This window comes from Narcine bancroftii, chromosome 12 (genome assembly GCF_036971445.1).
Source record: "Narcine bancroftii isolate sNarBan1 chromosome 12, sNarBan1.hap1, whole genome shotgun sequence".
NCBI classification, from domain to species: domain Eukaryota; kingdom Metazoa; phylum Chordata; class Chondrichthyes; order Torpediniformes; family Narcinidae; genus Narcine; species Narcine bancroftii.
The window spans coordinates 65,951,421-65,978,886 of record NC_091480.1 but is presented as its reverse complement, the minus strand read 5'-3'; the positions used below and the strand labels follow the sequence as shown (position 1 = coordinate 65,978,886).

General features: G+C 46.0%; 1 protein-coding gene across 1 annotated transcript; it reads right to left on the bottom strand.

The window, feature by feature from the left end:
* Positions 1-3,201: 3,201 nt before the first annotated feature.
* Positions 3,202-27,431, bottom strand: LOC138747425 (keratin, type II cytoskeletal 8-like). Its single transcript, XM_069906635.1, has 9 exons — positions 27,065-27,431; positions 25,460-25,668; positions 13,345-13,405; positions 11,425-11,520; positions 8,940-9,104; positions 7,952-8,077; positions 5,364-5,584; positions 4,924-4,967; positions 3,202-3,493 (listed from the first exon to the last, which is right to left on the bottom strand). The coding sequence occupies exons 1-9, from the start codon at positions 27,311-27,313 to the stop codon at positions 3,348-3,350; spliced, it is 1,317 nt and encodes a 438-aa protein (XP_069762736.1). The 5' UTR covers positions 27,314-27,431; the 3' UTR covers positions 3,202-3,347.
* Between the last annotated feature and the right edge of the window lie 35 nt (positions 27,432-27,466).

Genomic DNA, 27,466 nt, shown 5'->3' with positions numbered 1-27,466 from the left:
CTACTTTAAATTCCATCTGTCATTTTTTCAGCCCATTTCTCCAGCTGGTCCAAATTCCTCTACAAGCTTTGAAACCCTTCACTGTCCACAACACCTTTAATCTTAGTGTCATCTGCAAATGTGCATTGATGGAGATGACAAACAACAATGGTCCCAGCACCGATCCCTGAGGCACACCACTAGTCACAGGCCTCCAGTTTGAGAAGCAATCATCCACTACTATTCTCTGGCTTCTCCCATCAAGCCATTGTCAAATCCAGTTCACTACTTCACCACAAACACCTAGTGTCTGAACCTTCCTGACTAACCTCCCAGGTGGGACCTCTCTCAACTCCATCTTCAACTCTTGTTGCCTCAGGAGATCAGCCAACATATTAAAGGATTCATCCCACCCCAGTCAAACTCTCTTCTCCTTCGTCCCATAAACTTCCAGGTTCAAGGATAGTTCTTGTCCTTCTGTCATCAGACTCTTGAATAGATCCCCTATAAGATTTCAGATTTATTGTCAGAGAACATACATGATGTCACATACAACCCTGAGATTCCTTTTCCTGCAGGCGCGGCAGAATTACCACTTATTAGTCGTGCAAAAAAACTGACTCAACATACACATGTAAACAAATGTAAACAAACTGTGCAATACAGAGAGGAAAAAAATCAATAAAGTGCACAAGTATGAGTCCTTAAAAAAAATCCCTGATCAAGTTTGTTGTTGAGGAGTCTGATGGTGGAGGATACCTTTAACTTTTGTTTTATTGTAACACATTATTCTTGTACTACCTTTTGTATTGCATAGAGGTTAACTTGCCTGGATACAACACAGAACTAATTATTCCCACTGTATCTCGGTACAATGTGACAAGACAGTTCTCCCATCATATCAACACGTTCTTCAAATGTTTATCAAGGTTCCCCTTCAATTGCTTTGAACTACACTTGAAAATCAATTTTAAATGTAGACATACAGCACAGTAACAGGCCCTTTCGGCTCACAAGTCCGTGCCGCCCAATTTACACCCCATTAACCTACACCCCCCCACCCCCCCCCCCACACAGCCCGGTACATTTTGTACAGTGGGAGGAAACCGAAGCCTCCAGGGAAAACCCACCCAGTCACTGGGAAAAAATGTACAAACTCCGCAGCATGGGATTTGAACCCCCAGTCCCGCTGTAAAGGTGATGCACTAGCCGCTAAGCTAACCGTGCTCCCCCGTGCCAGACTTCAATGACAGTCTTCAGTCTTGTAGTGAGTCTTCACATTCTGCTTCATGCTGGTCGGCTGCATCACGATCTGGTGTGGGGACACCAAGACTCCCCCCCCCCCCTCCAAGTGTCTTTCTTTGGCTTGGCTTCGCGGACGAAGATTTATGGAGGGGGTAAAAAGTCCACGTCAGCTGCAGGCTCGTTTGTGGCTGACCAGTCCGATGCGGGACAGGCAGACACGATTGCAGCGGTTGCAAGGGAAAATTGGTTGGTTGGGGTTGGGTGTTGGGTTTTTCCTCCTTTGCCTTTTGTCAGTGAGGTGGGCTCTGCGGTCTTCTTCAAAGGAGGCTGCTGCCCGCCAAACTGTGAGGCGCCAAGATGCACGGTTTGAGGCGTTATCAGCCCACTGGCGGTGGTCAATGTGGCAGGCACCAAGAGATTTCTTTAGGCAGTCCTTGTACCTTTTCTTTGGTGCACCTCTGTCACGGTGGCCAGTGGAGAGCTCGCCATATAATACGATCTTGGGAAGGCGATGGTCCTCCATTCTGGAGACGTGACCCATCCAGCGCAGCTGGATCTTCAGCAGCGTGGACTCGATGCTGTCGACCTCTGCCATCTCGAGTACCTCGACGTTAGGGGTGTGAGCGCTCCAATGGATGTTGAGGATGGAGCGGAGACAACGCTGGTGGAAGCGTTCTAGGAGCCGTAGGTGGTGCCGGTAGAGGACCCATGATTCGGAGCCGAACAGGAGTGTGGGTATGACAACGGCTCTGTATACGCTTATCTTTGTGAGGTTTTTCAGTTGGTTGTTTTTCCAGACTCTTTTGTGTAGTCTTCCAAAGGCGCTATTTGCCTTGGCGAGTCTGTTGTCTATCTCATTGTCGATCCTTGCATCTGATGAAATGGTGCAGCCGAGATAGGTAAACTGGTAACCCACAAAACGTAGTGGATACAGCCCGGGTCATCACAGGCAAAATCCTCCCCACCATCGAGAACATCTATGGGGAACACTGCCAACTGAGTCCACACCACCCAGCACACGCGCTGTTCACGCTGCTGCCATCAGGAAAAAGGTCTAGGGGCCACAAGACTCGCCCCCACCAGGTTCAGGAACAGCTGCTCCCCCTCCACCATCAGACTCAACCACAAACTCAATCAGGGACTAATTTAAGGACTCACACTTTTGCACTTTTTTTCCCTCTCTGTATTGCAGTTTGTTTACAGTTCTTGATTTATTTAAATGTGTACGTTGTGTAGTTTTTTTTGCACTACCTGTAAGTGGTAATTCTACCTCGCCCGCAGGAAAAAGAATCTCAGGCTTGTATGTGATGTCATGTATGTATCTGACAATGAATTCGAAATCTAATTCCAACCACTCTGTGGATAAATTTTCCTGAGAATTTCTTTTCAGGACCCTCTTTTGATTTCCTGCATGAGTGGTAATATATTTCCATTTCTGTCCATTTCCTCCCCTTTGAACATTTTAAAACTTTCCATCAGAGAGCAAAGATCTTATCCAACTTTTCCTGATAACTATATCCTTGTATTGTCTTTTTGAATCTATTTTTGCATCTTCTCCAGACAGGGAATCAAACCTACTCCTTTCAGGGAGTTCACAAGAGAATATTGATGCACGATCAATTGCACATATACAATAGTGGTTTCACCACAAATACTGACTGAAATATGTGCAATCCTTTTTAAAAAAAAAAGGCAATTTATAGAGACTCATCGCAGTAACAGGCCCACAAGCTGGCGCTGCCCAATGTGACCAATTAACCCTCTAAGTCTTTGGAACAGTGGGAGGAAACTGGAACTCCCGGAGGAAACCCACGCAGACACGAAGAGAATGTACAAACTTCTTGCAGACAGTGTGGGATTCGAACCCGGGTTGCTGCCACTGTAATGGCACTACACCAACTGCACCGCCCAAATGACAGTGAGATGCATAATCTTCGATATTAATTCATTGTAAAATAACCAAGAAAACAAACACACTTTGTTTTATCGAGCTTTATTTCACATTTGGTCACACGAATGGGATAAAATCCTTCATAAACCCTTTATTCACACAAGCCTTGAAATGCAAAACATTCAAAGTGATTGAAATGACTAGACGCAACTGTTAGTAAAACTCAAGTATTTCATCTTCTTTGAAAAATAGAGGACTCAGAGAGTGTCTTCCCATTCTTGGTCTCAATTGTCTTGACGATAAGAGACTTGGATACACTACTTGGTTCCAACCCGCCATGGATCGCAGTCTCAAGCTGCATTGCTGGATGCAAATAGCCTGTCAAACAAATGGATGTTTTAATCACTGAAAGTTAATGGATAATTGCTTTGGACAGCACACATCTACCAATTTATTAACTGAACCTTGAGCCAACAACAAATACTGATGATCTGCTATTATACCAGAAAGAGAAACATTGCCCAGTCTTTGTAGGATCTATTAAGATTTGTTTGGTTAAAACACAGAAATGCTGGAAGAACTCAGCAGGTCTCGCAGCAACCATAGGAGGTAAAGATCTTTAACCAAAGTTTTGGGCCTGAGGCCTTCTTCAAGGTCTGCTGTGAGACCTGCTGAATTCCTCCAGCATTTCTGTGTGTTCACTACATTCACAGCACCTGCAGATTTTCATATTTCAGTAGATTTGGCTGGTGTTGGTGACTTTCATTTATGGAGCATAATTTTGATAATTCATTTACTCATAGTATAACAGATGAAGGAACTGGATTTCTGGTCCTATATACTCAAAAGCCAGGGCCAACTATTCCACTTAATTTCAGGACTCTTGAACAGATGCTGGGATAGCATTTCATCCAAGATTAAAATTTTCATCATGGCATTCAAATCCCTACATACCTCACCCCCATCCCAGATTCCAATCTTCTCCATCCTCGTTACCCTCTGGGATTTCTGCATACCTCCAGTTCTGGCCTTGAGAGCATATCATGACTTTAATCTTTCGACCAATAGGGACTGGGCTTTTAACTGCCTTTGTCCCATCAAAAGAACTTTAGAGCTGGCTTTCCCACACACCTGAAGCTGTTCAAGGTGGTCATTAACCAACGCTTTCTCAAGGGCAGAAGTAAAACATGAAAGTCTGCAGACACCGCATTTGAAGTAAAAGCACGATGCTGGAGAAACTCAGCAGGTCAAACAGTGTTCTTTATGGAGCAAAAAAAAAGAAACCACCAATGTTTTGTGTTTAAGCCCTTCATCAAGGTAATGAATGGTCATCAAGGTTATTCACCTTGATGAAAGGCTCAAGCCCGAAACGTTGGTGAAGTATTTTTATCTTTGCTATATAAAGGACATGGTTTGACCTGCCGAGTTTATCCAGCCTTTTGTTTTTATCAAGCACTATTTGGGTTGACAACAAATGAAGATCATCAATAATGTCCTGGTCCTATCGATGTGTGAAATATCTCCCTCCTGGATGTCACTGCTACTCTCCGCGCCTCATTCATCTTCCGAACGTGAAACAAAACCTTGCTGAATGTGCAGGTGGAAGCAAAGTTTGAATGATTGTATCTCGCTGTCACCACACCCACCCACCATCCCAACTTCAAGAGACCCTTCTTACGAGTCTGCTCAGCCCTGCCCACATTACAAAATGTTGAGGCCTCAAGCCTTCCATAACCTGAAATAGATCCTTTTCTACACAAAAAGATTGGATTTATTTTTGATTGAAAATACAGAGTATTTTTTCTTACTTTTTTTTGATTGATGAAGGGTCACATTCACTGGCTTTGACAATCTGTAATCAAAGATGAGATCAAGTATTACTGAAAAGGAGACGTATACAGGTGAATAAAAATTATGCAGTGGGGCCTCTGGTATTGTATGAAATGTTGAACTGAGGTAAACGTTTTCATTGATGAGTAACATTGCAACATTTGGTCTAGTAGTTGTTCAAAATGGCAGAGACATCTAGTGTTGAAACTAGATGTTGTTAGAGGCAATGTTCTAATGGCCCATATTCCACTTTGTTTATAAAATTCACCTACTGAGCCACTTAAAATGGGAAACGGGCTACAGTTGGCCCGGTGGGGGGGGCAGTAGTTTGGCCACCCCTGCCTAATGCTATACGTTTACCTGTCACTGACTCATTCATTGCCCTAAAGCACACTGAGAGACACTCAAATGTACAAACCTGCTCTCTTCCCCTTCAAGCAGTTTCTTGTAAGTGGCAATTTCAATGTCCAGGGCCAACTTGGTGTTCATCAAGTCCTGGTATTCTCGCACTTGGCGGATTATTCCTTGGTTCGCCTTTTCGATGGCACCCTGCAGTTCAGCAATGCGGTTCTTGGCTTCACTGACAGCCAATCCTCCACGTTCTTCTGCCTCGGTAATTGAGGCCTCCAGCTGCTCCTTCTGCAATGCACGGACAGTGATTTAGTATCAAGTGAACTGAGACCTCAACTTGGGGATTAACTGGGAGATAGGGAGAACTTACTTCCTTTGGTTGGTGAGTGTAGAACAAGATAAAAATCAGAACCAAGGTGTTCAGGGGGCGAGATCAGGAAACGAGTCTTCACACAAAGGACAGTGGGGAAAAGCGACATTATTTCTCTGGGAAAGTGTTAAGGATGAAGATCAGTTAGGAATCTCAAATCAGAGCGTGACAGTTAAAAACATGAGGCTGGAGGGACTCAGCAAGTCAAACATGTCCTTTTTATGTCGCAAAGATAAAGATACATCACCGACGTTTCAAGCTTGAACCCTTCATCAAGGTGTGGAAAAATGTCGGCAGGCGTCTGAATAAAAAGGGGAGGAACACCTGGTTGCAAAGGCAGGAAGTAATACATCTTTCCCTCTCTCTTCCCTTCCCCGTCAGCTCTCCACCCCCTTCCCTCTATATTCGCCCAGCCACCCCACCTCCCCTTGCTTGTTGCTATCCCCTCCCTCCCTTCTCCACCTATCACCTCCTGCCTTTGCAACCACACTTCCCACACCCCCACCCTTTTGTTCGGGCACCTGCCAACATTTTTCCACACCTTGATGAAAGGCTCAATCCCGAAACGTTGGTTCTGTATCTTTATCTTTGCTACAGGACAGACTGCAGGCCTGATTTGTTTTAATGTTAACTGGGAAAAGAGGGGTAACAGATCTGCCCCCATCTCACCAAGTGATCCTTTCCGTTCATATTGTTTGTCACATACATCAACGATTTCAATAAGAAAGGCACGGTTGGTCTGTAGATGCCGGAGTGGAATTCAGTGAAGAAGCCCTTTATCAAGGTCTTACATAACCAACATTTCAGTACCTCGATGAAGGGCTCAAGCCCAAAGCTTCGGTGATGTATCTTTATTTTTGTATTATAAAGGACACGGTTTGACCTGCTGAGTTTCTCCAGCGTCATGTTTTTACTCCAACCACCATGTCTGCAGACTTTCGTGTTTTACTTCTAACCACTGTGGAACAGGAAACCGAAAGGTATAGGTACTTAGTTGCCTGGAAGTGGTGACACAGGTGGACAGGTGGCAAAGGAACTGTAGGACATGCTTGCCTCCACTGGGTGGAGCATTGAACACAGAGTTGGGATGTCACGTAAGAGATGTTGCTGGGAACTCACCTGGAATATCGCGTGATGTTCTGGCTGACAAACTATGTGAGTAAGTAGGATGTGAGTAAGCGAGAAAGGGTGCAGAAAAGATTCACAAGGATGTTGCTGGGACTGCAGAGCACAAGTTGTAAAGAGAGAATGGGTAGGCTGGAACTTTTTTATCTGGAGAAAAGGGGGTTCCAGAGGTTTATAAAATCACGAGGCAAATCGATAAGGTGGATGGCCACAGTCTTTTATTCCCTCCAGGGTAGGAGAGCCCAAAACGAGAGGGCATAGGTTCAAAGTGACAGGGAAAAGATTTCAAGTGGAATGGAGAGGCAGGTTTCTGCAAAGAGGGTGGTGGATATACTTAAGAAGAAGTGATGGAGGCAGGTACGACCATATTTAAAAGACATATGAACTGGTTCATGGATAGGAAAGGGTTGAACACGGGCAATTGGGACTGGATCAGGAAGGCACTTTAGTCAGCACAGACAAATTATGCAGGAGGATCATTTTCTGTCAGGCCATAGCCAGGTTTTGACGTTAGGGGGAGCGAGCATATAAAAAAGGTGCCTCGACCATTATTCCGTGTGTGGTGTGCGCACACACACGTTTTCCAATCAGCACACAAAGAAAATTAATCTGCACACAAAAGATTAGTTACCTAAAATAATGTAGTTCAAAGTATAGAATAAAACCTTAATTAAACACGTTTCTTCGGGGTCTTGGTTTCACGTGTTGAAACATCCCGGCCAAGAAACAGCACTTATGGCACGAGTGTCCACTTTCCTCCTGACGAGTGTCCTGGGTTGGGGCCGCTGACTGCTTCGCCATGACTCGCGTTCCATGGCATAAAGACGCCCCCAGGAAACAACACTTTCCCTGCGACACGCCGGTGGGCCCCACAGGAGTCCCGCAAGCACACAGCTCAGAAAGGCGCCACCTCCAAAGAATGTGCCCAGGGGAGCAGTCGCTCCCCTTGCACCACCCCTAGCTACGCCACTGGTTTCTGTGCTGTAGTATTTCAAGACTCAGCTGAAATTATCACAAGGCCTCCCTTCAAAATCACCAGTTAAATTAGAGGCAGTCAGATAATTGGGATTTGCTGATCATGAGAGTCCATGTGGGAGTTAAGGAGTGAATAGAGGAGAAGACAGCAAAAAAGAGAGAGAAGCATTTTCCAATGATCTTACTTGTTGCTTCAAAGCCTGGATTTCAGAATTCAGTCTTCCACTTTGTCTTTGCATTTCTGAGATCTCAGTCTTCACCACACGGATTTCATCTGCACATTTTCCAGAATTTTTCTTCATGTCATTGAACTGAGACAGAAACATTAATGTTTTTTAGATGGCAAAGTTGGGAAAATTGTGGGAAAACTTAACATAATGACTGCCCGTGAGGTCGTTCACGCTGGGCGCCTTTTTAGATCGCAAGTCCCTGAGTGCAACAGCCCCATGGGTTGGATGTGCAGTTGAGTGAATGACCGTCAGTGGATTTTTCCAGTACGATTTACACTGCAGGCTTCCTCCAATAAGTTGTAGGTGTCCTGCAGGATAAATCACGGTAGACAACATCCTCATCTTTGTCAACTTGACCTATAAGCTCCATACATTTTTGAAGGGTGGGAGGAAACCAGAACACCCAGAGGAAACCCATGCAGGTCATGGGAAGAACGTACAAACTCATTACAGTGTCGGATTCGAACCTGGGTCGCTGTGTTGCGCTAACTGCTACACTAACTGTGCCAAAAATGTTTCTTTTTCAGATTGGGTGGGGGGAGGTGGTTTAAAACTAGCGGAAGTCTGATGGGCTGAATGTCCTCTCGTCTTGTGAGATTTAGTGATAAATTATTCGGGTGAAATGGGACTGCACATTTTTAGTAAAAAAACCCCACAAATTCATATTCTGGAGCCTCCTCCCTACACCAGAGGCCAAGCTATTTTGGGAATTCAACATTTGTGTTTATGTAGGATCCAAAAATTTGGCGATTTTCTTTTTCTTTGTCAATGGGACGAGGCAGAAAAATGGTTCGGGCCAGACTAGATGGTCTGAAGGTGCCCGTTTCTGTGCTATACTGTTCTATGGTTCTATCAGGGCTTCCGACAAGATCATTCCCACCAAATCATCCCAGGTCTCCAGCAGATGTCCTCACCAATGGCCTATTGACAGGACAAGTCTTACCTTCAGCTCACATACACTTATGTTTTCTTGGCGCATTTTCTTCACCATTCCTTCATACTGAGCCCGCACATCATTGATGATGCTACTCAGGTCAAGGTTACGACTGGTATCAACTTCCAGAGTGACAGCAGTGTTCTTGATCTGGGCTTGCAAATCACGGATTTCCTGGGTGGCAAAACAAAGATGATCCTCAGCTCAGCAAAACACATGGCCTGCTTTGCAATTGCAGCTATTGCTTAAAACAGAGATAAATAATAAATGTAGATGATATTTATACTGTGCAAGAATTGTGTAAACAAGATGAATGGGGAAAACGTTTTTCTTAACATGTACAGTAAAACCTCTGGTATCCGGCACCAATGGGGATTGGTAGATGCCAGATAAGCCAGTGTTCCAGTTGCCTGAGACTGTGTGTTGCGCAAATGGAGAACTAACTGCGAGGTGTGCCTATTTTGAACTTCCGTATTTTTTACTTTCCCTAATTTTTTTGCTGGTTGTTTGACTTCCAGATAACGAGGATTTTATTGATTGCATCGAAATATTTCAGAGTCATTGGGCTAGTTTATTCAATGAGACATTTACCATTTGCTTCTTAGGATAGTTGTCGGCTGAATCATTTGGCATGGCCAGCAATAAATATTCATGGCAGTTAGAGCAGCGCGTGGGAAACGATGTAAACGTGCAAGTCCGTGGGTCTCACAATCTGCCTTTCCTTTCAGTTTGGATTTTTGAGATCTTGGTCGGGGGGGTGGGGGGGTCGTAGACTTCAAATCACTGCCCACACTTTCTCAACCATGAGGTTAGGAGGATAATAGATGTTTGAAGTCCTCTTCTGCCAATGGCAGATGATGCCATGTCAATAGTTAACTTTGGATCTGAGATTGATGGATTATGGCTATCCAAAAGGTATGAAACATTAGGGGCATTTAAGAGACTCTCAGACAGGAACATGGATGAAAGAAAGATAGAGGAAGGGTTTTGGTTTTTTTTGGAAGGAATATATAGGTCGGCACAACATTGTGGCCGTAGTGTTCTATGGTCTACATTCTAAGAAAGGTGGGTACAAGGTGGTAGATCAGCAATGATCTCACACAATGCAGAGGAGGTTTTTTTTGGGAACAGTCTTCTTCTTGTTCTTGTGTTTCGAACATTCACTTGCCAAATCCTTTGTGGGGGGTGGGGGGCAATAAGTCACTAATTTTGTCCGACTGAACATTCAGGGACTGCAAGGTCAGTGTCAAGGGGATAGAAAAGGGCAAGAAGTGCAGGCACTTCCCTTTCATAAGGGTCACCAACGCACCAGCGAGCGTTCTCGCGGGTCTGAATGCGCTCTGGTGTGACCTGAGAGGGTGGAGTATCTCAAGACCATACCTCCTGTTTTCCAGTGCTCTTTGAAAAGCCTCTGGGAGTGGGCCCACTGATTCTCTGAACCCTAACTTGCACTGAACTGCAACCTTGGTTCACCGATACTCCAAACCGATTGGCTTCAGATTAGCGCCATCTCCTTGCAAGCCCCAAGGCTTTTAAGGCTACAAAAGATTACCTTCCTCTCTGTACACAGAGTACAGATCTCTCCTAATTCTTGCCATTCATGTGTCATGCAAACTCTGTCTGTGATTGGTTCCTCATGTACTTTGGTTCTAAATTAATTACAGATCCGTAATTACAGATCCAAGCTACTTCCTCCCTGTTTTAATTTGTTTTTGTCTCTCCAGCCTTCTAGGTCAGGATCAATGAGCAGGAGTAGGCCATTCAGGAGCCGGGGGGGTTACAGACTCTGGGGAAGCAGAGGACTGGTGCAGGGCACCAGAAAACAAGGAGACCACCCCTTCATCTGAGAAGGAGAAGCAGAAGAGATGGCCGATGGGACGGTGACCATGGCGGCAGACTAGTGAGGGGCTCTGGGGCTGAAGAACACAAAGTCATGGGCTGTTGGTGACTCAAGGCGAGGGACCCTAATAGGCTGGGGGGACGCTGCTGGCGACTGTGGTTGAGGGACTTACACCAGGCTGTGGAACTGCTGGAGACTGTCTGAAGGGGCACCAAGTATCGGGATGTAAGAGGTGTCGAGGGCGTTGAAGAGTTTCAGATTGTGTCAGAGGTTCGGATCTGGAGCTCGGGCTGCCAATGGTTTGTACCAGACTTTGTGTGGCTGCGGAAGCGCTGGAGGCGAATCCGCAGACGGTGACTCGGGGTAGGGGGGTGGGGGGGGGCTCTCTGTTTTGCTTCTCTTTCTCTGACTGTAAGGCGCTTCAGGCAATTTCTGCAGATGGTGAATGTGTCTGCCTTACAGTAGGTGAAAACAAATTCCGTGTAATAAAGCACTGTCTTCATTACATGACAATAAAGGAATCTTAAATCTTGCTACATATGTTCTGGTGAGGGAACAGGCTCCTGTGCTCTCATCATCTAACTCCAGGGGAAAACAGAGGCATCTCGACCACCCTCTGTGTCTTTCCATGACACAATACAATCTGGTTGTTACCTCATCAAATATTTCCTTCAGGAAGTTGATTTCATCGGTCAGGCTCTCAAGCTTCGCCTCCAGCTCCACCTTGTTGAGATAGCTTTCATCAACATCCTTCGAAGAAAAGAGACAAATGTGAAACACACTCGCTACTCAGGAGCAGGTTGGCTGAGCAATTTCAAATTATCACAGAACTTTATTGGACTTTATTCCCTGGAGTGTTGAGAAATGAGGGGAGATTTGATAGAGGAATTTAAAATTATGAGGGGGATGGACAGAGTAAATGTAGGTCGGCTTTTTTCCCACTGAGGGTGGGTGAGATACAAACCAGACGACATGGGTTAAGGGTGAAAGGGGAAAGGTTTAAGGGGAACCTCGCCACATAGAGAGTGGTGGAAGTGTGGAACGAGCTGAAGTAGTGAATGTGGGCTCAGTTTTAATATTCAAGAAGAATTTGGCCAAGTACGTGGATGGGAGGGGTATGGAGGGCCATGGTCTGGGTGCAGGTCAGTGGGACTGGGCAGAAAAATAGTTCGGCACAGGCTAGAAGGGCCTGTTTCCATGCTGTAATGTTCTATGGTTCTATTAATCATTGTTTTTTTTCCCCTCTGACCAGTTTCCTGTCCATCTCATCCTCAACCAGCCTCCTCAGCACCAGCCATTTCACGTACCTTGGCAAAATGCTTGGATGCTCTTCCCTGGCACCCCAAGCTAGGAGCCCTCGACACAAGCACGCACCTGTCCCAGTGAACAGCCTGGTATTCAGCAAGATCTTGGCAGGCAGCTTATCACTTGACCAGTGAGGCATGGCGGTGAAAAATTGTAAAGAAAGGTTTCCTTATGAAGCCTGGTTGACAAAAGGTGTTTCTCTTTGGAGCGATGAAAGAGACTTCACCGAGGTATGTAAGATTTGGGGGGGGGGGGGGTGGCTAGATGGGGTGGACAGCCAGCACCTTCTTCCGTGGGCAACAATAGAAAAATACCAGAGGATATCTGGTTGAGGTGAGTTGAGGAAAATTTAGGGGAGATGTCAGAGGTTGGTGGGTGCCTGGAATGCATTCTCTGGTTGGTGGGGGGGGGGGGGGGTGGTGGAGGCTGTTACAATAGGGACATTCAAAAGGCTCTTAGATGGATGAAAGAAAAATAGAGATTTATGAGTGAGGCTGGGAAGAATTAGGTTGGTGTGGAGTAGATTTATATAGGTTGGCACAACATCATGGCCTGTACTGTGTTACAAAGGGACAGGAAGGCTTTCCACTGTTTGCCAAACAGCCATCTCCATTCAGGATGCTAGACCCGTCTCCCATGACTCAAGCTCCATTGACATCTCCCAAAACTTCGAGCCCCTGGACACATGCTCCATGTTGTGGTGTGTACACCAGAGGGGAGCTTGCTGATCCTTCCCCTCGCGGATTTGGGGAAGGCCCTTGCATGGGGTGAAGACAGAAAAATCATATAACCATGGAGACAGGCAGGGATCTCCAAAAGGCACCCCCTCCCCACCTTACCTTCTATGCAGGAAATGGGTTTCCAACTGAGACTCAATGTGCTTTTAAATTTTTAAATTAAAATTTAGACATACAAAACAGTAACAGGCCATTTTGGCCCACATGTCTGTGCCACCCAATTTATACCCCATTAACCTGCACCCCCCCCCCACCCCCGGGGAAAACCGACGCAGACACGGGGAGAACACTGTACAGACAGTGCGGGATTCGAACCCAAATCCCAATCACTGGCGCTGTCAAGGCGTTGCGCTAATCTCTGAACCACCACCTGCACCATGCTTTCAATTCAAGCAGGAGATGGGGAGCCTTGCAGGCCACTTGTCCTTATCTTCTCCCTTCAAAGCCGATTGACGCTGTAACCTGACTGAGGCCAACTCGTCACAAACCAGGGATCGACCACCCCCCAAAATGACCTTGAACATGAACCAACCTTCTTGATCATAACAAATTCATTCTCCCTCTCTGTACGCATGTTAATTTCATCTTCATACCTGCAGAAGAAAATTGTGCTGGAATTAATAATTATGGGTAAAAGTTGGATGTAGATTGTCCACAAACTGGTCATCTGCAGCACATGTTTTCAATAAAACCAGTCCGGAATTATTGTTAACACAACTTCCAAGCTCCGTCTTTCAATAAAATGGTTTGCTTCTCATATTAAAATGGTCTCGGAGCTTTAAATATTTTCCAAACTGTGTCCCAATTCCCGAACTTTAACGCCCAGACCTTTCAACAGATTTGAAGGTTATCAGCTATGAACAAAGGGTCAATGTGCCATTTAACAGCAAGGTATGAAAGCAATGATTTCAGCCCCTGCTGCTTCTTCTGATAAGTCAACTTTACACCCAATACCAGAGGCTCAGTAAATCCTTTCACTATCCTAGAATCAGAATCAGAATTTATTGTAATGAACAAGTCATGAAATTCAGTGTTTTGCAGCAGCGTCACAGGGGAAAGTCCAAGGGCAAGGGGAGAAAGAGCAGCTTGGATCTCCAGCAGTCCAGGCTGCGGACTGCTGGAGACTGGCTGAAAGGGTATCAGGTATCAGCAGCAGGAGGGCACCAGCAGTCATCGGGGATCCACCCCACCCAGCACACACTCTGTTCTCGCTGCTGCCATCAGGAAAGAGGTCTCGGGGCTACAAGACTCGCACCACCAGGTTCAGGAACAGCTGCTCCCCCTCCACCATCAGACTCCTCACCGACAAACTCAATCAGGGACTCGTTTAAGAACTCTGACTTGTGCAGTTTTATTGATTTTCTTTGCTCTCTCTGTATTGCAGTCAGTTTGTTTACATTCGTTATCTGTTTACAGTTCTTTTGATTGTTTACTTGTTCACGCTGTGTAGTTTACTTTTTTGCATGACCAATATGTGGTAATTGTGCCATGGCTGCAGGAAAGAGAAATCTCAGGGTTGTATGTGATGTCATGTTTGCACTCTGACAATAAATCTAACATCGGAACTGGGACGCGAGAGGGAACCAAGGACTCTGAAAGGTTCCTGATCATGTCAGAGGTTCGGATCTGATGGTTTGGATTAGACTCTGTGGGGCTGCGGGAGCGCTGGTGGTGAATCCACGGACACTCAGTGACTCTGGGGGGAACTCTCTTTTGTTTCTCTTCCTCTGGCTGTAAGAGGCACTTTAGGCAATTTCTGCCAACGGCGAATCTGTCTGCCTCACAGCAGGAAAAAGCAAATTTTATGTAATATTGCACTGTTTTTATTACAGGACAATAAATTGAATCTTGAATCTTGAGATGTAAAGGATGGATCTTGACTCGGTTCACATAGCATTGGGCAAGTTGATGCACTCTGTGGGTCAACCGCCAGCCAGGACATACGATGTAAACCAGCCATTCTCAATGGGAACCTCAGGGCCATAGCACTTTTAACTAAAAGCCTTGTTTTCTTTTCACCTCATGTACAATTTATTTTAATGTAGTGGGTAGCAGAGAAGTACAGAATAAACCAAAATTTGTCTGTTTCACAGGGAAGGGGGCTCATAAAATTTCACCAGAGTCCTGGGGGGGGGGGGGGGGGGGCCATTGCCGAACAAAAAGGTTCATCTAAACCCATACATTGGGTAAAGATAGTGGAACAGTCCCCCATAGGATTTGGGAATGGAAAGGGGTAGTTTTGAATGTTCCTGTGTGATGGCCAAGAAATAGAAGGAGACACAATTTGACCTCCTAAGTCTGCTACGAATTTCAACTCCTCCTCATCTGTCTGGTCCACACACCTTACCCTGAGGATCTGTCCCTGGTTCAGGACATTACAGTAAGAGGAAACAGCCGTAAACTTTTAAAATTGTAATGATGGAGCTCGGTAGAAGCCAATTCCTGTCTATGAAACCCATGCTGCCCAATTACACCCCTATGTTTTTGGAGGGTGGGAGGAAACAGGAGACCCCACGCAGGTCATGGGGAGAACGTACAAACTCCATACATAGATACAGTGTGGGATTTGAACCAAGGCTGCCGGCACTGTTACAGCGTTGTACTAACCTGTCAGTGCCTATTCTGTGCAACACTATTCATCCAACTCTTTAATTCCACTGGACAAAGCAGATTTTGCTTCCTGAACACTGTTGGGTGTATTTTATGGATTTTGGGCTGCTGATCACGAAAATCTCCTTAAAACTTTCCTACCACATACCGTTTTTAAGATAAAACCTATTTTGGTGATTTCGTCATACTTTAAGTCGACTTCAAGCAGACAAAACCCTGAAGTGCAACATGTCGTTGAAAATTCAGTTTCTGCGTTCGCACTTGGACGTCTTCCCGGCTGATCTCGGTGCCGTCAGTGACGAACACGGCGAAAGGTTTCACCAGGACATTGCGACCATGGAAAAGCAAAATCAGGGCAACTGGAATCCATCAATGCCGGCCGACTATTGTTGGACACTGACACGAGAGGCATCAGATGCCGAGTACAAACGAAAATCAGCGGCAAAACATTTTTCGGTCAGTTGAACTGACGCAATGTGTCAGTGTCATGATGCGATTAAACAGGGTAAATTCAATCAAAGTTCACTTAATGCTTTTCCAACTTCCGATGTGATACAGCAAATCTGAAATGATCTTTGTGTTCAGCTTGAAGTTGTCTATCATAGTCCCCAATTTTTATTCAGGAAGCAAACTTTTTGGAATAAAATTGTTGTCCAGTGTAATTTGTCAAGAGCACAAGGACACAAACAATTGGAGCCGAACTTTCCACCCCCTCACACATGCTCCACCATTCAACCAGCTCATCTTTGACTTCAGTGGTACTTTCCTGCACTCTCAGCACATGATTCCCTAAAAATCTTTCTCTTGGGTGGAGAATTCCATACATTCCCCATCCTCTGGGTGAGGACATTTCTTCTCACCTCAGTCTAAAATTAGGGTTGAGGATTAAGACTCCTGGTTGAAGATACTCTGGCCAGTAGAAATATCACACACTCATCTGCCCTGTCAAAACCCTTATAAATTTTGTTTATTTCAAGAAGATCATCCCCTCATTCATCTAAATTCAGGACAGTTTAAGTATTAGGGACCAGAAAGAGGCTGGAACTGCAGTGTCCAAGGATAGAAATGGTCCGTGTTTTAGGTTGGGATCTCTAATCAACATTAAAGTGGGGAGGGAAGACATCGAGCATGGGAAGGGAAGGAGGGGGTGGTGAGACACGTTGGGGGGGGGGGGGGGGAAGGAAGTTAGAGGGAAAAATGAAAACAGGAGCAGGTAACAGACAGATGGAGGCCAAAAAGAGGTGGGGGTTACAAAAAAAGGTCCAATTTTCCTGCTGCTGGGTTTGAGGAATGATGTGATCCCTATACCAAGTTTCTGTTTAGCCTCACCCTGACAACGGAGAAGATATGTCTGTGTGGGAATGGTACAGGGATTTAAAATGATCCCGAGTTAAAAAAAAACTCTACACTAACTAAGGAAAAACCAACCACAATGGTATACTTACTTACCATGAAGGACGTCTACAACATTCGAAGCAGGCGAAAGGCAATAAACATTGTGAAGGACTCCCCACACCCCTCACATAAACTGTTCTCTCTTCTGCCATTGGGTAGGAGGTACCGTAGCACTTGGCCTTACGTCCAGATTGGGCAACAGTTTTTCCCCAAGATATCAGGCTCCTGAATCCCCAGAACAGATGTGGACAGGGTACTGTGGACTTTTGCTGTATACGTCTTAATATTTTAACTTCTGTTCTAACTTTATATTGATGTAAATCTGCTCCGTGGTCCTGGAGAAATGTTATCTCATCTTTACTGTGTGATACATGGTATAAATAAAAGTGATGACTTGACTTGATTGGATTAAAAAGACTAATTTTTTTTAATTCACAGTTATCGTCGTGCAAAAGTCACTAAGAAATAGTAAAGATAGTCCTTTTGTGGTGTCCATGATTAGTGTACCAAGGAGAGGTTCAAGAGCCTGATATAGCTGTTGAACTGAGGTGTGAACCAAGAGGTGCTGTCCTGGCTGGCCACCATGGGTTCTAAAATGAGTTTGTCTGCTTTCTCCGACACTCCCCACCTGCCCATCCCAAGAATCAATCTGGGAAATCTTTGTTACACACTCTCTATCACAACTACATAATTCCCTCAGTTGGGGGACAAGGTCTCGCACAATATTTCCGGTCCAATCTCACCAGGGTAACATACAATTTCAGCAAGTCATTCTCATTTTTGTTCTCCAATTCTCTTGCAATCAAGGCTAGTTAATGATAATCTCATACAGTCTGGTGTAGTCCTGAATTAATGTTACCAGACAAATTAATCCATTCCAGTCTTTGTGAGACTGCTGAGCATAAAATTACTACAACATACCAATTGAATCATTTCTCTTCAAAGGCAGGCTGTAAATTTCTTTGCTAGCTTCCGAAATTATAATTAGGCATCATACAAGTTCTTTGTTTCCGTTAATAAAAGCAGTCAGAAGATCTATTGTTTGGTAAGACATGGCCAGTTTCGGGAAGAATTGTTTCCCTGAATGTACGGAGCCAATCTAGATAACAGCAGCATTTAGAACCCTGGCCATATAGGCCTTCAAAGCATTGGTCTGTGACAACCTTGCTCAGAACACACAGAAACTTGCAGTACAAAAAGGAGAATATATTTTTAAATTTTACATTTGGACCTACAGCACAGGTAACAGGCTCTTCCAGCCCATGAGCCTGTACCGCCCAAATTACACCCCATTAACCTTCAAACCCACCCCCCCGTACATTTTTGAAGGATGGGATGAAACTGGGGTACCCGGGGAAAACCCACACAGACACAGGAGAACATACAAACTCCTTACAGACAGCGCCGAATTTGAAACCGGCTGTAACAGTGCTGCGCTAACCGTGCTGCCCTTTATTCTGTCCATACAGGCAATCATCCCAACACCAAATCACTGACGTTTCGGGCCTGAGGCCTTCTTCAAGGCATAAGCAAGGAATAGGCAAAATGGGCAAAAAATAGGAAATCTCAGAATAGAGACAGTGCCGGCTGGGGGAGGAGTCCAGACCAACAGAAGGTGTTAACTGGATAGGATCAGGGGAGAGGTGAGAATTGATTTTGTATGAAAGGAGAGAGAGGGAACAGGGAGAGAGAGAGAGAGACAGAGTTGGGGGAATGCAAAGGGGGTTTATAGCAGAAACAGGTGAAGTCGATGTTAATGCCATCCAGTTGGAGGGTGGCCAGATGGAAGATGAGGTGTTGTTCCAATGTTGTCCTGATCTGGCTGCATGCCAATGAGGACCCTTGCTAAACGCTATTCCTGCCAACTCGCAGAAATGTACGGAAGAACAGGATGAAACACAAAATGACAAGGAGGCCCCATCATCCCATAATTTTGGAGGTAATTTGACACTTGAAGGTGGAAATTCATCCTTGGTCACAAATGCAAATTGGGCTAGAGAGTGGCAGGGATGCTCTGAACTCCAGAACAAAAATACTTCCACTGGCTTCATTCTGATCACCACTCTATTGTCTCTTACTCTCTTTTCAGCATTTGTGACTCAGGACACATTCACCTTGTGCTAAAAAAAAGTTGATGTAAAAACACAAGGCTGCAGAAACTCAGCAGGTCAAACAGTGTCCTTTATTTAGCAAAGACACATAACTAATGTTTCAGGCTTGAGCCCGAAATGTCGCTTATGAACCTTTATCTTTACTACATAAAGGACTCTGTCTGAGCTACTGAGTTTCTCCAGCTTTGTGTTTTTAATTCAACCATGGCGTCTGCAGACTTGTATTAACCACTTAACTGAGGTATTGACCTTGGGGGTATTTGCCTAATCACAAAAAAGAATTAAGAAAGTTCCTGCCATGATCAATTAAACTTCTTATTTCCCCCCTCTTTCCTCCCCCCCTCAAAATCTGTTCAGGGGCCATAGTGCAGGAAAGTACACTCATTTCCCCATTCAGAAAATAAAAGTGTGAAGAGTTGAATCGCAATACAAAAAAAGTGCTGGAGAAACTCAGCAGGTCATGCAGCATCCATAGGAAGTGAAGGGCTGAGCCCTTCTTCAAGGTGTGAGCATAAAGCAGACAGGCGCTTTAATGAAAGGGTGGGGAGAGGAGGGGAGGGAGGGAAAGGGGAAGGAGTAGAGGCTGACAGGTCATAGATAGGGGGGGAGCGGGTGGCTCACTGAATGGTGAGGAGGAGGAGGAGAGGAGACAGAGGGGTAGGGAAAGAGAGAGAGAGAGGAGGTGGGGAGCAGGAGGAGAGGAGACAGAGGTAGGGAAAGAGAGAGAGAGAGAGAGAGAGAGAGAGACAAGGTGGGAAGCAGGAGGAGAGGAGACAGAGGCGTAGGGAAAGAGAGAGAGAGAGAGAGAGAGAGAGACAAGGTGGGAAGCAGGAGGAGAGGAGACAGAGGCGTAGGGAAAGAGAGAGAGAGAGAGAGAGAGGGGAGGTGGGGAGCAGGTGGAGAGGAGACAGAGGGGTAGTGAGAGAGAGAAAGAGAGGGAGAGAGACAGACAGAAGGTGGGGAGCAGGAGGAAAGGAGACATAGGGATACGAGAAGTGGCCTAACGGAAATCGGAGAGGTCAACGTTAATGCCATCTGGTTGGAGAGGGCCCAGATGGAATATTAGGCATTGTTCCTTCAATTTCCAGGTAGCCTCAGTTTAACAGTGCATGAGGCCATGGACAGACACGTCGGTGTGGGAAGATTTAAACCTGTTTAGTTAAAGGATTTCAATCTACCATTACTAAACTCTGGCCCAGGGGAGGCAAACGTGCAGCACCGAAGCTGGTCAAATTTATAATGAGATTGACGAGATTCTTAAATTGTTCTCCTCAAAGACTTTAATTGAAATCCATCTCTTTGATCAGGCTTTGGTTATCTAGCTTCCCCTGGTTAATCTCGACAAGGGACAGGGCCACAAGGGAATCCCAAAATTACAAATGTGATCTATTGTATGCCATAGAACTCTTTGAAATGGTCCAGGAAGTTGTTCAGTCCATTTGGGGATACACGTCTTCCTAGTCACATACACAGTTAGGGTGGCCAGATGTCCGGTTTTAGGCTGGACAGTCCAGTTTTTTAGTAATCTGTCCTCCATCAGGCTCTATCTTGAGCTGGATGTTAATTTGTCCTCCATTTGGGGGTGTAGGGGCACTTACTATGTAAAGTGCAGCGTCCCGGGGTCCGTAGGCCATGTGTCTTCTTGCACGCATGCGCTAGTACCGGCTGGGTACTGGGTTGGAGTACCGGGGCCACTCACGGAGGGAGTGGGGAAGTGATGCGAGTGGCCCTGGTAGTCCAATTCATTGCACATGTGCCAGCCAGTACTATGGACCCCAGGATTCTGCATTTAACAAGATAAGTGCCCCCACCCACCCCACCCTGCTGAGAGAGTTTTCTCACACAGACCCTGCGTGTCCTCCTTTTTGGAAATTTGGAAATGGCCACTCTATGCACAGGTCGAGAATAAATTAAAAGTGAGAAAGCAGAGGGCGTATCAGTTTCCTTCTGCTTTCTACTGGGATGGTTGTCTTAAGCAGGTGTGCAAAATCATTGAGGACCCCTTCCACCCCCCACACAGCATCTTTCAGCTGCTCCTGTCGGGGAAGAGATCCAGGAGCATCAGAGCCAGCCCCACCAGGCTGAGGAACAGCTTCTTCCCACGGGCAGTGAGAATGTGAACGACCAAAGGGGCTGCTCATATTCACCTTCTGAGACTCTCTTATGTACAAAACAATATTTATTTGTATAGATGAAATACTTGTCCTGTACATGTGTTGCTTTTACGAGTGTTGTGTCTGGGTGGGTGTCTGCGTGTTTTGCATTGAGGACCTGAGAACACTGTTTCATCAGGTTGTACTTGTGCAATCAGAAGACAATAAACTTGAACTTAGCTTGCCCATGAGTGCCATACCGAAATGGTGCCACCTCAGCCACCAACAAGTGTGATATTGTGATCCACCAACATCTGATCTTCCCCCCCCCCCCCCAACCCGTCCCTCAATTTAATTTTAAACAGGGGATTAAAACAGCAATGAACTGTGTAAGCAAACCTACAAACCTGTGTGTTCCCATGGAAAGTTAAAACAATATCTGAATGGCATAAAGTTTTAACAAGACTGACTGCAGACGGACACATATGTGTCTATTAGCATTTGAATATTGCTGAGGGTGAGGGTGGATAAAATATAGCTAGAGTTTTCCCAGCTTTTTATCATACAATAGCTCCTGTTGAAAAGTGTGTCTGTCTAGAAAAGGCAGGGAAAAGATCAAACAACACTGACATCCCAACCCAGTTAGTCAATATCACAGGCAAGACATATGTATGAAGAATACCACTTGCTCAAGGCATCAAAGATCAGAGCTACATGCCTAGTATGTCACTCCTTTCAGGGATTGGTTACGTAGGGTCTCTAGGGAGTCCAAAGTGCTTCAGGTCACTTAACATGATACTTTCATTGATATAAAGAAAACAGAGAAATTGGAGGGACTCAGCGTTCAGGCAGCATCTATGCTAGAAATAAGCAGTCAACATTTCAGGTCAGGATTCGTTTTTGAGTGGGAAGGGAACAATGGCCATATTCTCCACCCCTCCCACTTTTGGTCCAATATATTATCACCTCTTAGCCCCTCCCCAGCTTCTTCCCCCCCCCTTCCTTGATATCATTCCCCCCCGCCCCAACAAACCACCCCTTCTGAGTGGCCTGGAAATTTGCCTTGGACGGGTGTGGAAAAATGAGCAATGGGCCAATAATTAACAATCCCTTTTTTAAAAAAAGCCCTCTGCATCCATTGGATTTCTTCTTGAACTCGGCGGAAGTTGAAATCTAGCAGAGAGCAAAACATGTTCTTGACTTGCTGGCTTTGTGTCTTTGCCCTGAGCTAATTTGCCTTCCATCCAGTGCTGAGCAATCCTCAAGGACCCACCCCACCCAGCACACGCTCTGTTCTCGCTGCTGCCATCAGGAAAGAGGTGTAGGGGCCACAAGACTCACACCACCGGGTTCAGGAACAGCTGCTCCCCCCCCTCCACTGTCAGACTCCTCGACAACAAACTCAATCAAGGGCTCTGTCTTGTGCACAATCAGTTTGTCTACATTTTTTTGTTTACGTGTGTACGTTGTGAACAGCTTTTTGTTTGCCCTACCCATTAGTGGTAACTCTGCCGCGCCTGCAGGAAAAAGGATCTCAGGGTTGTATGTGATGGCGTGTATGTACTCGGACAATAAATCTGACATCTGAGACCTCTGAGACCCAAAGCAATGAATTCTTCCCACAGATGCTGTATGGACACGTACATTCCCTCCAGCTTCTCATTGTTTGCTCAAAATTCCAATATCTGCATGTTTTCTGTTTCTCCATTCATATGATGTGTTGTAAAGCAAAACAGTACTTTTAAGTTTTTTTTAAAATCTTTGAACTTCTCCCTCTCTCAGGCTAAGCCCAAGATCTGTTACTGACTCCCAATGATCACCCCTATCTTATTTGACTCAGCACAATGCTCCAGATCACTGTCTACTGGATGCCAACCAATATGAGGAGTCATATCTTCTCCACTCCCCGGACAGAAATGACTCATGCAGAGTTTGAACCCCTTTGCCTTCTGCCTCACAAGTACCGAGCTTAGGGTTGGTTCCATTTACAGACCATTCCAAGTAAGCAGAATCACTGGATGGAAGGTAAATTAGCTCAGGGCAAAGACACAAAGCCAGCAAGTCAAGAAGGTGTTTTGCTCTCTGCTAGATTTCAACTTCCGCCGAGTTCAAGAAGAAATCAAATGGATGCAGAGGGTTTTTAAAAAAAAGGGATTTGTTAATTATTGGCCTGTTGTTCATTTTTCCACGCCCGTCCAAGGCAAATTTCCAGGCCACTCAGAAGGGTTAGTTTGTTCAGCAAGAAATAGTCTCAGGTATGCATGGAGAACACAAAATGGTGCCCACTTTGGAGTTTTCTTGGATTTCCAGAACAACTTCTTTCTCCTGATTTTTCGATCAGGGATACCTGCACAGCTCTTTGGAAATAGCACACTGTCTGAATCAGGGATAGCTGCACAACTCTTTGGAAATAGCACACTGTCTGGATCAGGGATAGCTGCACAACTCTTTGGAAATAGCACACTGTCTGGATCAGGGATACCTGCACAGCTCTTTGGAAATAGCACACTGTCTGGATCAGGGATAGCTGCACAACTCTTTGGAAATAGCACACTGTCTGGATCAGGGATACCTGCACAACTCTTTGGAAATAGCACACTGTCTGGATCAGGGATACCTGCACAGCTCTTTGGAAATAGCACACTGTCTGGATCAGGGATAGCTGCACAACTCTTTGGAAATAGCACACTGTCTGGATCAGGGATACCTGCACAACTCTTTGGAAATAGCACACTGTCTGGATCAGGGATACCTGCACAACTCTTTGGAAACCAAATCAAGGACAGCTTCCCCTGTTAGTGAAGTTTGTGTTGGTTACAGTCGAGGAACTGCAGTGTGATGGCCCTCCCAGCCTCGCTGTGTACAGCACAAAACAAGCCCTCCCGCCTTTGAAAGAACACAGTAAATCTCTGTTTGCTCCTTTCCCCTCACACCTGAATCTTTTGTTCCTAGATCCAATTCAACTTTAAATGTTCTTATTCAAATCTTTCTTCCCTTCTTGTATCAACTCACGTCTAGGAAAGTAAATTCTCACCTTCTTTCCTGGCTTTTTCCAGGAATAATATGGGAGTTGTGGTTTTGATTTGGCACACAAGACCTCTTGGGCAGCAAAATCAATTGTGATCTTAAATCTCCTAACAAAATACCTTAACTTAATTGCGGGTTTTGTTTTACTGGCAAGGTAAAATCCTCACAGCAGCTGTGGGTGAGGGACACGAAGTTAAATTGCCTGCTCCTTTCTCCAACCTCCCCTCCCCGCACCCCCCCCCCCCCCCACCCACCCTTAGCTCCATTCAAAATGGATTTCTTTCAGGATTCAGTAACCAGGATTAAAAGGCGTCAGTTTAGAACAGGATGAATCTCTTCGGCTAGAGGGTGGTCAATCTATGGAATTTGTTGCCAAGGGCAATTGTGGAGGCCAGGCATTGGGTGTGTTTAAATTGAGATTGATCGGTTCCAGATTAGCCAGGATATCAAAGGTTATGGGGAGAAGGTCGGGCAGTGAGGCTGAGTGGGGAAATGGATCTGCTCAGGATTAAATAGTGGAGCAGACTCGATGGGCTGAACAGCCCAGTTCTGCTCCTATGTCTTATGCTTGAGTATTTTTGGGGGGCATAGTTGGTGTAGCTGTTAGCGCGATGCTGTTACAGCACCAGCAATCGGGACCAGGGTTCGGACCCCCCCCACCCCCCGTGTCTGTGTGGGTTTTCCCCGGGTGATCCGGTTTCCTCCCACTGTTCAAAACCTATGGGGGGGGAGGTGTCAATGGGGTGTAAATTAGGCGGCATGGGCTCCTGAGCAGAAAGGGCCTGTTACTGTGCTGTATGTCTAAACTAAACATTTAAAATAGGATAGAATTTGCCTGTTAGTTTATTGATGTTGATAAATACCTGAGTGGGCTTGTACCAGAATTACCCTCAGGGGGGCTACCCTCCTGATTGAGCGAGGGATTTCCACTAAAGGTTTGGAGCAGTTAGAGTTACACTCAGTTTCCACTCAAAACCCCACAGCAGGATATTGGAAACAGGCCTATTGCAACAATCTTGCACCTTAACCTGATTTGGAAACCAGGTTGCCAACAGAATGATTTGGCAATAACCAGATTTATCATTTATATTTCATTGCAAGCTTTTGAGCCAAAATCCCACACCCAACCTCCTGCTTTAATCTTTCTCTATCTGAAATCCATCTAATCCAGTGAATCTCAACCTTTTTTTCCCCCATTCACATACCACTTTAATTTATCCCTTCCTAACGACAGAGCCTAGGATGCCATAGATGCTCCGAGATTACTGAAAGTGGTGTGTGAGTGGGAAAAAAAATGGTTGAGAAAACTGATCTCCAATTAATTCGCCCCATTTTCTACCAACTATGAACGGGGGGGAAAAAAACAAGGTTCAAGGCATGCGCGGGCAGTCTTGAGCCTTTGATCACATACTTGGTCTTGTAATCTTCGACCAAGCCCTGCACGTTGTCCAGTTCGGCTTCCAAGCGCATTTTCTCCTGAGCCAAAGTCTCGATCTGCTGTTTGAGGTTGCTGGAATAAACGTTGAACAGACTTTCGATGTTGGAAGTACGCGTGCCTCTCTCGTGTAACAGCTGCCAGTGCATTTCGAGTTGCTTGTTGCGTTGTTCCAGTGCGCGCACCTGAAACATTCGGTGAGAGCCACATTATCCAAGGTCAACTCACCTTACTGGAGTCAACCACGACAGTCCGCAGACCCCGCGGTTGAAGTAAAAACACAAAATGCGGGAGAAGCCTTCATGTAGTAAGGCTAAAGATACAAAACCGACGTTTCGGGCTTGAGCCCCTTCATCAAGGAAAAGAGACAGGGGGAAAGAAAGGGGAGAGAGATGGGAGGAAAAACGGGGAGACAGGGGGGGGGGAATGTGGGGAAGAGACGGGAGAGAGGGGGAAGGAGAGGGAGAAAAAGGGGGGAGAGAGAGGCGAAAAGGACAAGAAAGAGAGAGAGGCGAAAAGGACAAGAAAGAGAGAGGGGGTGAAAAGGACAAGAGGGGAGAGAGAAAGGGGCGAAAAGGACAAGAGGGGAGAGAAAGAGAGGGGGCGAAAAGGACGAGGGGAGAGAGAGGGGGGCGAAAAGGACAAGAGGGGAGAGAGAGGGGGGCGAAAAGGACAAGAGGGGAGAGAGAGCGAAAAGGACGGGAGAGAGAGAGGGGCGAAAAGGACGAGGGGAGAGAGAGAGGGGGCGAAAAGAGAGGAGGGGGGGCGAAAAGGACGGGAGAGAGAGGGGCGAAAAGGACGAGGGGGAGGGAGAGAGGGGGCGAAAAGGACGGGAGAGAGAGGGGCGAAAAGGACGAGGGGGAGAGAGAGAGGGGGCGAAAAGGACGAGAGGAGAGAGAGAGAGGGGGGGCGAAAAGGACGAGTGGAGAAAGAGAGAGAAGGGGGGGGGGGCGAAAAGGACAAGGGGGGGGGGGGGAGAGAGAGAGAGCGAGATGCAGATACCTTGATGATGGACTCAAGCCCAAAACGTTGCGTCTGTATTGTTTGCTACATAAACGGTTTGACCTGCTGAGTTTCTCCAGCATCGTGTTTTTACGAACTCCCATTTCCCACCGTTCAATCTAACGCAGGAAACATGTACCCTTATAAAATAAAGCATTTGCGAAGAACGTTATGTTAGCCCTCAAGCGGCAAACAGTTGTTCGACCAAGGATTCATGTAAGACTGCAAGAACATTTTTTTTTCCTTTTAATTTCAGGAGTGAGACATTTTTTTTTAAAAGACCCGATTCCAACGCGACTGAAGACGAAACCAGTACTGATTCCACCTTCTGGGTAATGCGTCCGACGGCGAAAACCTTGAGAGCAACTTGAAAAGGAGATTCGTGCAGTCAGCAGTTCAAGATTTATTGTCAGGGCACAACACATGACATCGCATACATTTATCCCCTTGCGGGCGAAGCCGAATTTAAAACACAACCTGGAAAGTTTGAGGCGATCAGATTCACAACTCAATGCTGCCCTTTAAGGGAAAAAGAAATGTCGCTGCAGTTGCGTTTCTCTGAGGTCCTTTTTTTTTTACCTTCTCGATGAAACCGGCGAACTTGTTGTTCAGACCTTTGATTTGCTCCTTCTCTTGGATGCGGAGATCTTGGAGAGCGTGGCCATCCTCGATCCGTGGAGCCACCAGCGACAGGTTATTCGCGTTCACCCTCTGCACGGGTGGGGAGCCGAGGTACCTGTGCGTACGGAACGAACTGGCCCGCTGTATCGCCGATCCAGGGGTGTACGATTGGCTGCTGAACCTCTTGTACATGGCATGGCTCGACATGTTGGACTCTTTCAACGTTGCGGGGGTTGTGTGTGTGTGGGGTGGTGGGGGGGGGGTCCTGGACAACCAATATCTCCAAATGTGTCTGTTCCAGTCCGCGATTGCCTCAGGGTGTTGCGTTCCCGTTACCTGGAGCCGGGTATATATGCAACC

What these genes read in the sequence shown, in the direction of transcription:
- LOC138747425 (XM_069906635.1), bottom strand. Translation starts at nt 27,313, where the DNA reads ATGTCGAGCCATGCCATGTACAAGAGGTTCAGCAGCCAATCGTACACC. An exon ending in TAAGTGTATGTGAGCTGAAG is followed by an intron (nt 8,078 to 8,939) that starts GTAAGACTTGTC and finishes TTTCTGTCTCAG; the next exon opens with TTCAATGACATGAAGAAAAA. An exon ending in TCCAGGCTTTGAAGCAACAA is followed by an intron (nt 5,585 to 7,951) that starts GTAAGATCATTG and finishes CGTGCATTGCAG; the next exon opens with AAGGAGCAGCTGGAGGCCTC.